Here is an 11,924-nt window from a genome sequence, read left to right as displayed (position 1 = left end):
TAGCACAGTTCTTACTTTGATAGAACGAGTCACTTAGTTTATGTTCATGCGATGCAAACGTTGGTTACAAACATTAGGGCTGTCAATCCTAAATACGTAACTCGTAAAAGCACCTAAGACCCTTGAAAAGTCCTCACTCTCAATTAACAGTGCCGTTTTAAAGGAAGCTAATTGTAGTGTCTGTTAAGTGGACCTAACTCGCCAACCTCCTCTCACGATTATGTAGCAAGTTATATTAATTCATCACAGAATGTGTCAGTAAAACGTGAAGCATTATCCAACAACTTAAGGAAGAAACAAAGTAAGAACAAACGGATATTAAATAGAAAAAGGAATCGTATAACCAAAGTTGTTACTAACACATCCCTAGAATCCTATGAATTTAGTTACACATGATAGAATAATCTAAAAACATAGATTGAAGGGAAGACAATGAAAACATCAAACTAAAGCAAATAAAACTCAAAGGTTGAATCCTTGTCGCTTTGATGATCTTGAATCCTTCTTCAACTCCTTGCACAATGAAGTACTCTAACTTTGAATCTCTGGAAAATATGTTGCAAAAAGAGGGTTATAATGATGAAGCTTGAGGGGCTATTTATAGGGGAGAAATCGTCCCCTTCAAATAAGGAAAAGAGTTGCAAAATATGATAAATCTTGGAGAGAAAGTAAGGCAAATTCTGCTCGCCGATTTTTCCCAGCGGGCCGCTGCACCTTGGCCAGCGGTAGCTGTGGGTTGGTCCGAGGCTTCTGACTCTTGGGCGGCGGTCGCTGCACTTGTTTCAGCGGTCGCCGGCTATCATCCCGTAACTTTCTAAACCCTTTGTAGCGGTCGCTACACGTTTCCCAGCGATCGCTGGGCGTGTCTTCATTCCATGCACAGCTTTCCCGGAGCGGGCAGCTACAGACTTGGCGGTCGTTGGGCGCCGGCGGTCGCCGGTGATCTTGTAGCGGTCCCAGAATCTCCAGATTTCTTATTTAGAGTTTTGACTCCCTTTTTAGGCTCAAATATGCACATTTCTCACAAAACATGTCAAAATACCAAAATATATAAAATATGTAAATAATGGACATGTAATGCAACTTTGACATTCAAAACGGACCAAATAATGGCCTTAAAACCGTGCAAAATCCGAGTGTATCACACTCCCCATTCCACTACCTGGTGCATCGGATGACACCTAAACAGGCTACGCCACATATTGTAACACAATCGTTAGTACCCAATGTTAAACCCTAATAGAAGAAACATCAATTTTAGTACAATAATATTACCGTAATCAGTACCTCATCACCAACGGCATCATTATGTGTAGATAGAAGCCTGCTTGAGGCAACCACATCATCATCAACAGCATGTGGTTGTGGCTGTTTAGGTTCAAATAGAACCTCAGAAGTTTTGTCTACTTCACGCGCTGCCACCCCATGCTACAAAAAATACTCGCTATGTCCCACTCAAGATGTTCACATTTCCTTTTTAGCTTGTCTCACTCAAGATGTCCACTTCCTATATTTGGAAATAAATCTCTCTCATCTCTCCTCATTAAAATATTCAATTACCTTTTACTCTCTACTTACTCAACCTAACAACTCCTCCTAAAATCCCGTGTCATTCAACAATGTAGACATTTGGGACGGAGGTAGTATCAAATTAAGTTAGTACACTCATCAACTGTTACCAACTGTTACAATTGTTAATTTCATAATGGAATCTCGGAAGTTTTCTCCACTTCATGCGCTGCCACACCATGCTACAAAAAAATATATCAAATGAAGTTAGTACACTGCTAATTTCGTATCATAACTCCCTCTGTCCCAAGAAAGATGACCCCTTCCTTTGGCGTAGTGCGGTTTTATGTAGTTTTATTTTGTGTGCCATGTGGAGAGAATAAAGCAAGAGAGATGGAATACAGTAGAGGTAAATGAGTTTCTATTTTTAGTAGTGGGTCATCTTGGATGAGGCAAACTAAAAAGAAAAGTGAGTCGTCTTCAGTAGGACGGAGAGAGTATTTATCAAATAAGATACCCACCTCATCATCCATTGTTTCAGTCTGTGGGGTTGGCTGAACATCAACTATTGGTTCTCTTGGGGATAGTTCCTCAACTTGCACAAATGAAGGTGGATCAACTATCGGTGCTTGTGTTGCCTCGGGCTGTAAGGTTGGCTGATCATCTCTCACCTACTAAATGAAGAAGAAGAGGCAGATAAAATAAATTTCAGTTTAGTACAAAAACTATAACACATGTTGTACCCAAAATATTTCAAGTACCTGCCCACGGTTGCACTAAATTCATCCATCATTGTTTTCAAAATTCCTGCTTCTCTACCCCTTTTTCTCCATTCTTCACGTGCTTTAGCCAGACTGCTCACCATATAGTTTTCGAACTCTAAGTCCTGCTCAAACCACTCAAGCAAAGGTATTTCGGGATTGACCTTCGCCTTCTTCCACGACTTAGTTTTGACACAACCAGAGGGGCTCATCGATTTCCCCTATCACTACACCCTTCGACTTAGGATTAAAATAATCCATCGTATATGCCTCTTGGTTCTTATGCTGCCTGGCTCTCGCTTCGGCTGCGGAGATCTTCAAAACATACACATGCACAATTTTCTCTAGTTTGTTAACCAACTTTTTGAATCTCTTCAAGTGTTCAAGCTTCAGGTTGAATATACTCTTTCCACGACCACGGATGTCCCACGTCTCCTTGTCTACGATTATTATGTGTCGAGCTTGAGGTGGAGGAGGAGCCAACCCGGAGCCGGAAGCTTCCGAGTTTGAAGACGACGCCCGTCCTCTTTTTTTGGGGGGGGGGACATTTCTCACCGTTTAACGTGAATAGCACAGCACCGTCTGTGTCCCCAGCGGTCGATTTTTTCAGCGGGGCGGACCTTTGATGGAATGGAAGGGAGAGAGAGTGAGAGTGGAAGATGAAGAGAGGAGGTGGAGGGAATCTGAGTGAGTGAGTGAGTGAGATGAAATTGATGAGGTGTCCACCTCTCATTCAATCAAAACAAAACAAAAAAATGTTACCGTGCATAAAATCAAATCAACAGAAAATTCATTCCTGACACCATGCATTTATGCAAAAATCAAACTTTTTTTATTCCCAAAATTACCCTCGCCTGCCTAATTTTTCCTTACCGTGTAATTTGGGGCGAAAAATATTTAAGGTACCGAAATTGTGATTTATAGGTACAAAAACCGATATAAAATAAAAATCATGTACTATTTTTGTGCAAAAATGAAAGATCGAGTACTATTTATGTAGTTCACTCTAAAATAAATCCTAATTTTATATCAAAACTATGTTCAAATATGAAGCCTTAGATAAAAGATAAATCATGAAGATAAAAAAATAGATGATAATAATCTAAAATTTTCGGGACATTAATTTAATGTGAATAGGGAATTAAAGGGTAAAATGATACAATTGATAGTTGTACTCCCTCCACAATCATTCCACTTTTTACTACTTCTGGTAATGTACCTGCAATGCATCTTCGGCTAAGAATATTCACAATAAGGCATCGATCGGCGGTCCGATTGGCGCCTACTGCAGGGAGACTTCCGATCGGTAGCGATTGGAGCCTATTGCGTGCCGATTGGACCGTCGATTTCTATTTTTTCATTTTTTCCCATATCTATATGTACACCTCATTGCTCTACATTTCATTCACACCCCTCTCTCAATTTTCTCTACTACAAATTTTCTCTCTCTATCAAAAGAATGAATCCCAATAATGACTCCCCGAACACAGGTGAGTTTACCTAGTGGCTACCCTCATTCCAAATTGGCTACCCTCCCTACCGGGCGGTTACCCTCCCTACCAAGGCGGCTATGCCAGTACCGGCAGACCGCTTAATTACTAGACAAATTATGTTTGCTTTTAAAATGTTAAAAAATTGGGGCTGTTCTTTTGTTAGTTGTGAGATTTAGTAGGATCTCAAAATCCAAATGTTTCTTGTATAAATTAAACTACCAGTAATTAGATCCAGTTCAATGCACAGACACAGTTGTGTCTTCGTATGAGATGAGTCTTTTTGTAAGTAACGGACTGTTAAATAATTGAGCACTTGTTGAGAAATATATTAAGTCAATGGTTTGAAGAAAGCAGTATGAAATTACATCCTACCAAAAAAATGTGGACAATGAATTATCATACCAAATTGAAGATTTTAGAAATATTAATGATACATTCAAAGCATTCGTTATACAATTGAAACTAATGGAGTATACGTTTATTTTGGTTTGACCAGATGTGCGTTGAATCGCCAATGATCATATCAAATTCAAGATTTTAGAAGTATTAAATTATACATTCAAAACATTTATTACAAATGAAATTATTTATATATTTTTTTATTTGACCACAGGTGCCATGAATCCGTATAATCATACCGAATTGAAGATAGTATTAAATATTCATTTAAAGCATTCATTATACAATTGAAACTATTTATATATATATATATATATATATATATATATATATATATATATATATTTTGGGTTGACCACGAGTGCCCTGTTCAACCGAGTTTGTGGATTAAAGCCGAAAATCTCCCAACGGGTGGCGGAATTTGAACTCGTGACATCAAGGTCACCATAACTTTGCACTGTCAACTGAGCTGCGACCCATTGGTCAAAACTATTTATATTTTCATGTAATAGCCGCGAGCTAAATTCCCGAGACTTTGAAATAAAGTTGGGAAAACAGAACGATTTCATCTTTTCGAGTAATTAATGTATGACGAGTACGATTCTTAGATTTTTTAGAAACGCAATGTGACTGCTAAGGGTTACAAAGCTAAAGAAATTTAAAGCAAACGAGTATCCGTTTATTCTTAAGCAAATACGATACAACGTTTTACAGCCGAACTACGTCCTAGCTTACAAGTGTATAATAACAAAAGTGAAGGAAAACAACACAAGGAATATTAGGTGCTAATACTTGAGCCTTCCCGAGCCAAGGCTCATCGCACCACAAGCTAGTCTTTGATCGGCCTTCGGGCCAAGAGCAACCGACCTTGACGAGAGAGGGACGTTTTCAGCCAACCACTACTCCCATCCATACCTACAAAATCACCTCAGTTAAAACAAGATATTCAGTGGTTGCTGATAGTATTATTCACGCATAATGGGATTTATGGAAAGACTTAGTGATGCTGGTATCAATGCACAACAGTATTTCATCCTAACTTTGCTTTTGTACAAGCTAATTCATAGAAATGATCAGTGCCACCAAGTCCTACGAATAAGAAGCACCAGTTCATGCCTACATCTCTGATAAGGATGCATTATTTTGTTATGCATATTAGTAGTAATTTTATTCTTCTCAAACAAACACGTAACATAATCGCATGACCAAATAATACTTGAGATCAATCATGCCAACCAAATGGGAGTATTTCACAAATCGAACAGAGTTTTAGAAGAGAAATTAGTCCATAAGAGCATCTCCAGTAACGGCGTCAAAATCGCGACTCCGATTTTTCGCCGACGCCGGTTCTGACGCCGAACCATTGGAACCGGCGTCGGCGAAATCGGCGTCAAAATCGGCGTGGCCATGCCGATTTGCGCGATGACGCCGGTTCCGACGCCGATCCTCACGGCGCCATTGTGGGTCCCGGATAGGCGTCAAACCGGCGTCAGATTTTATTTTTTATTTTTTTTTTCTTTTGAAAACACTATATATACGCGCTGTGAACGTCATTTTCATTCGCACCACTTGTTTTAACGAGTACTCTCTCTACCTTACTTTCTGTTCAAGATCAATAACGAGCAATGGAGAACAACTACGAAGGTACTCCAGTGACTCCCGGGGGATGGTCTCAGACTCCCCCGCCTCCCGGTGTAGGGTCTCAGACGGCCCCGACTCCCGGGGTAGGGTCCCATACTTCCCCGGCTCCTGGGGGAGGTGGTTGGCCTCCGATGACCGGGTACTACAACATGTACCCATGGCAGCAGATGATGCCGGGGTGGGCACCCGGCATGCAGCCCCCTATGCAGATGATGCCGGGGTGGGCAACCGGGATGCAGCCACCGGCGCAGCAGATGATTCCACCGGCGCAGCAGATGATTCCCTCGGCGCAGGGGACGCACGGGGGGGACAACGCCTATCGGCCGACTTTTGATTTTTCCACCGGTTCTTCGCACACATCGACCCCAACGGATGCACAGTATACGGAGACCTTCTCCTTAGCGGACTTGGGTTTTGATATGAACGAGGTTCCGGAAACTCTCATTCAAAGCCAGGGAGTAGGGCGGGGTAAGAAGAAGGGCAAGGCCAAGAAGGTCGGCGAGTCGTCGCAGCCGGAGGCAGAAATCCGGGGCCGGAGGAAGTGGACGGACGCGGAGAACGTTGCGGTTGCCAAGGCGTGGGTGAGTGTCTGCGACGATCCTCTCGTTTCAAACAACCAGAGGATCGTCAACTTGTGGGCCAAGATAGCCGCAGCCTACAGGGCATTTTGCCCTGAAGGGAGACCGTGCACCGGGGAGGAGGTCCGGAAGTGCTGGGACCGAATCAGGTCTGGCGTCTCTCGATTTTCGGGTTTGTACGCCAACGCCCTCCGCATGCAGACCAGTGGCCAAACAGAGGAAGACTGCAGGAGGATTGCGGAGAGAGCCTACCCCGATCCGCAGAAGAAGTACTATGAGTTCACCTACTGGAACTGCTACGTTGTGCTCAACGAGTCGGAGAAATTCCGGGCAGGCGTCGACGCTGGCTGGCCGAAGAGGCAGAAACTGAACTATACCGGAGATTATAGCGGCAGCAGCGGTGGTTCGACAGACCTCCCCGAGACGGCCCAGGAGGTCCCGACTCCTCGTTCGTTCGGTCGCCGACCTCGCCCGATTGGCCAAAGTCGGCCGCAACAGGTTGCGAGGGGGGGGCACCCCGAGTTCCCAGGGGGTCCATTCAACATCCCCCCTCGGCAGGTCTACCGAGGAGCTCAAATTCTTCGCGCGCCAACAAACGCGCGCTCAAATGGTGAAGACCTTAGCCGACTTCCAAGCGGCGGTGGACCCCGAGGTGAAGGATTTTTTTCGTGTATTGCTCCAGAGCCAGCGTGAAGAATTGGAGGCGATGAGGAGGGACACCGGCGGGAATAGCCGCGGCGTAGGTGGCGACAGAGGCGGCGGCGACGACGGTGAAGAAGCGCTGGGCGACGACGGAGACGAGGACGGCGGCGAGGAGTGATTTTGTTTTACTTTTTTAAATTAATGTACTTTTTAATTTTTGTACTTTTTTTTAAATTATTGTACTTTTTTTTTAAAATTAATGTACTTTTTAAGTTTTAATATTATTATTCGAATTTTCCGTATTTGTCTCGTAAATTAAATTTCGTATGTTGATACGAGTGTAAATTAAATTATATAATTGTTATTAGTGATGTGGATAGGTAGTGTGAGGGCTATGTGAGGGCTATTTGATGTCCAGTTGATGTGGCAAGCTGATGTGGCAGGAGAATTGTAGTGCTGATGATGTGGCAGTGTGAAGACTATGTGAGGGCTCTTTGACGTCCTGTCTTACTGGAGATGCTCTAAAGGAGGGCAGCTGCAGCACAGCTGCAGCAGCTCTGCACCCTCTAACGGTACACTCTGCAACACCAGCAAGCAACAGAATTTGCAGGAGTCTTTATTCTCCCTAGTACACATCAGATTTTCAGTTAAAGGATGCTGTAAAATCCCAAAAGAGAGGATTTGCAGCAGAGAAAAATAAAACAAGAAAGTAACAGCTCCATTTAATTTCCCTCACAAGTACAACTTAACGGCCTCAACAATCAAGAAATGCCAAAGTATTCCATAGACTGCTTCGTAGGATTAATAACGGTAGCAGTTAGGTCCCAAAAACATTTAACTCGACAAGGAACAAAGGGTAGGAACTTAGCTACTGGCCGACGAATCGGCATAGCTCACGAACGGAACCGGAATTCGGAAGGGACCGATGCCTCTTTCCCCTACCGATGGTGCGACCCCAGCAGCAGCCAGGCGTAGAGGCGGTGGAGGAGCCGGCTGTGCGACACAGCTCACAGCCGGTCCAGAACGGCGATGGGTGGCGGTGCCGCATCACAACGGAGCCGCCGGAGGGAAGTGCACTCCACCAGCTCCGGGAGGAGCGACGCCCTCGCAGATTCGGGAGATGGCGACGGAAGAACGCCGCTGCGTCCGTCTCCAGGGGCGGAGCCAGAACATTGTACAAGAGGGGGCAAAAATATAAATATATACAAATAAATGAATAAACATAAAACAAAAAGATACTAAAATATATTAAGCATGGACTAAACAATTACAATTGTTCCCGACGAGGTCTCATAACTTGAAAACTATGCAAAATTCTTTCAGCATCAATCTTACAAAATATCTCTCTCTCAATATATGTAACCAAACAATCATTCATCCAAGAGTCTCCCATCTTATTACGAAGACGACTTTTCACAATTTTCATAGCCGAAAAATACCTCTCAACTGATGCGGTCGCAACAGGTAGAACCAAAGCCAACTTCACAAGCAAATAAACCAATGGATAGACAATATGTCTTCCTGTAGCAACTAACCTTTGAGAAAGATCTCCAATACTTTCAAGATTTGAGAACTCTTCATGTGGTCTCATGTCGCGGATATAAGTCTCGAGTTGTTTGTCAAGCAACCGAAAACTAACTTCAGAGAACTCCAAAGGATAACAATGAGCAAGTTCAATCAATTTGGATTTGTTAAAAGCAGCAAAGGAACTCTTTGGGCTTAAGCAAGACACGCAAAGAAGCAAATTTGTGTTAGCCTCATTGAAGCGATTGTTGAGTTCTTGTAGTTGCCAATCGATCACACCATTAAAAAGCTCAAACCTGAAATAATTCAAGTTCGTCAAAACTTCACCTTTCCTTTGAGGACGACCTCGACCAGGAGTCTTATACATGTCCTTCATATATATGATTTCAATATCATTTTTCTCACAAAATATAGATACTTCGCTGATCAGAGACTCCCATCCTTCATCCCGCATATCTTGTAGAGGTTGTTTTGCTACTTCAACTAAGGCCATCGCATTCACAATATCTTGATCTTTCCTTTGCAATGCCAAAGATAGTTGATTCGTGATTGCCAAGATTGTCGTCATCAAGTGCAAAATGAATGCAAACTCAAAAGTTGGCACAACACCTAATAACAAACATGCGTCACCACTTTGTTCTGCAGTACCATCTTCTTCAACGATTTGGAGAACCTCAATAACTGGAGTGAACACCATCGACAAATTTATCAGTGACCTATAATGAGAGCCCCAACGTGTATCACCAGCTCTTTGAAGACTTCTTTCTTGATTAGAACCTGTGCCCGTTGAGAGTTCACCACAATCAAATGCTCCCAAAAGTCTTTCTATTTGCTTCTCCTGAAGTAAATCTTTGCGCTTGCATGAAGCTCCAACTATAGTAGTTATATTGTTCACCAAGTTAAAAAAAACAGCAACTTGTGGTGTTTTCTTTGCCACAGCAACAAGAGCTAGTTGTAATTGATGAGCAAAACAATGAACATAATAGGTAGAAGAGTTCTCTTGCAGCATCAATGCCTTGAGTCCATTAAATTCACCTCGCATGTTACTTGCTCCATCATAACCTTGCCCTCGCACTTTAGACAAACTCAAATTATGCTTCAAAAACAAAACTTCTATAGCCGCTTTTAATGAGGAAGCTTTGGTGTCTCTCACATGAACAATACCAATAAACCGTTCAACCACACATCCTTTTGAATTGACAAATCTTATAGCAAGCGCCATTTGTTCCTTGACTGATATGTCACGAGATTCATCAACTAATATAGAAAAGTATTCATCACCTACCTCATGAAGAATAACATTAGTTGTCTCCATAGCACAAGCACAGACAAGATCTTTTTGAATATCAGGAGCTATCATTTTTTGATTTCCCGAAGCATTATTCAAGACAACCTTCTTTATATCATCATTATGACCGGCAAGAAAACGTAGGAGCATAAGAAAATTGCCTTGATTTGTAGACTCTATTGATTCATCGTGACCACGGAATGCCATACCTTGAGATAGAAGCAAACAGATACAATCAAGTGAAGCCGTCAAGCGAATGCGATAATCCTTTCGTGCTTGTGTTGATTGCTTTGCAAAAGCAAATTGGATATGTTGTTGTTGCTTCATCAAATCCTCACAACTTCTCCATGCTCTATTGTGGGCACTATCTGGACCTCCAACGTGCTCGTTGAATTTTTCTTTTTTCTTCCAATTAGTATATCCATCTGATACAAACACTTCACCACTTGATTGTGCTCTAGAATTTGGCCTATAAAGATAGCAACACAAGCAAAATGCAGCATCTTTTGAAACACTATATTCCAACCAATTTCCATGTTCCTCAAACCATTTTGGAACAAAGCGTCGATATATGTTGCCAATTTTTTTCTGAGGAAAATCGTGTCCCTTCAGTTGACACGGGTCTTGTTGCAGATAATGTCTTCTAATTCTATCACGGTCATTAGGATGATAACTGAAAATATTCTTTCTAAGCCCGGGATCAGAAGGACGGCCTTCCAAATTGATTTCCACATGTCTTCTTTTAGAGTGATCATCACTTGCTCCTTCTCCAATTGATGGTATTCCTTCTACTATTAAATTCTTGCTTTTGAGAAATTTCTCCATCTGTTACTTGAAAATCAAATTTTAAAATTGATTTAGTCAAAGGTTTACAGCATAACCACACATAAATTTATCCGCATAAACAACATTCCTACAATGATCACTCAGATTTGTTACCACAAATAATTTACACAGACTCGGATCAGATCAACAGTAAATCTCAATCTCTAAATTTCACAAAATTATAAGGAGGATGAAAAAAAAATTCAACCAGCACTATTATTGCAGATCAACTGATCAACGATTAAACTAAGAGATGACATTTTATTATATTAAATATATATACCTCCTCGCCTCTCGGCTTCTTCTCCAGCAGCTGAGCAGCTTCTCCTCCACTCCCACAATCCAGCAGCGGCGGACGACTGGCCAATCTCTATTTGGATTTAGATTGAATGAATTTCGTTTCCTCCGAGAGCCAAGTCACAACCTGCAAGAACTTTGTATAGGATTGTGATATTTTCTTTTGTATACCTTTCTTCTCATTTTTCTCTGCAAGTTCAACTGTTCAAGAGCAGATAGAGAGACACGTTTGCTTCTTCAACACTCAAAATGACTTTTTATCTTCCATCTAAAAAACAACCAAGTTTTATTAAATATTATTTAAAATACATGTTTGACTTCCGTTTTTTTTTCAAGGTGGGGCAATAAAGATTTTTCTTAGGGACAAAAGGTGATTCGCTCACCCCAGGCGCCCCCATAACCCGGCCCGACATCGCTATGGAGGGGTTCAAACACTGTACCTCAGCGGCCCATTAGGTGGGAGGAACTTACACTGGTAACCAGCACACAAGGAGCCACCACAGTGGTGAAACTCCCACACTGCGGCTGCCAGCATTCGATCCTGTCTGCTTAGGGACAATCTATTTTTCTGTTAACATACTAAGGGGGCAAAGCTTTACATAATACACATTTTATAATAATATTATACCTATACCTATGTATAAATGAAATGGTGAGGTGGGGCAATTGCCCCTGGTCTATATGCAATAGATCCGCCCCTGTCCGTCTCCGATTCGGAGTCTTTTTCTGTAACAAATAGCGACGGCGGAGCTTCCGCTGATACTAGTCGCCGGTGACCCGGTGGCGACGAAGAACTAAAGCAGACGATGCTCCGACCGCAGCCCGGAAATGACGGCGAATCGACGCCTTCGCCGAGAGGGAGGAGTAGGACTGCTCCCATCGTTTCAATTTGGGGCAAATGTGATCTGAGAGAGAGAAGGGGGGCGACGGATTTGGAGTAGTACTGATTTGGGCCAGATCATTTAGA

General features: G+C 42.4%; 1 protein-coding gene across 1 annotated transcript; it reads right to left on the bottom strand.

The window, feature by feature from the left end:
• Positions 1-7,530: 7,530 nt before the first annotated feature.
• On the bottom strand, positions 7,531-10,660 carry LOC121757551 (zinc finger MYM-type protein 1-like). The gene is made up of 2 exons (XM_042153078.1): positions 8,463-10,660; positions 7,531-7,648 (listed from the first exon to the last, which is right to left on the bottom strand). Exons 1-2 carry the CDS (start codon positions 10,658-10,660, stop codon positions 7,531-7,533), a joined length of 2,316 nt encoding a protein of 771 aa, XP_042009012.1.
• Positions 10,661-11,924: the final 1,264 nt, after the last annotated feature.

The sequence above is a fragment of the Salvia splendens genome, chromosome 12, assembly GCF_004379255.2.
Source record: "Salvia splendens isolate huo1 chromosome 12, SspV2, whole genome shotgun sequence".
In the NCBI taxonomy this organism is placed as follows: domain Eukaryota; kingdom Viridiplantae; phylum Streptophyta; class Magnoliopsida; order Lamiales; family Lamiaceae; genus Salvia; species Salvia splendens.
This window is presented reverse-complemented; position numbering and strand designations above follow the sequence as displayed.

Coding starts and splice junctions, on each gene's coding strand:
- LOC121757551 (XM_042153078.1), bottom strand. CDS start 10,660: ATGGAGAAATTTCTCAAAAGCAAGAATTTAATAGTAGAAGGAATACCA. Junction 7,649..8,462: donor GCGACCGCATCAGTTGAGAG/GTATTTTTCGGC, acceptor GATGTGTACTAG/GGAGAATAAAGACTCCTGCA.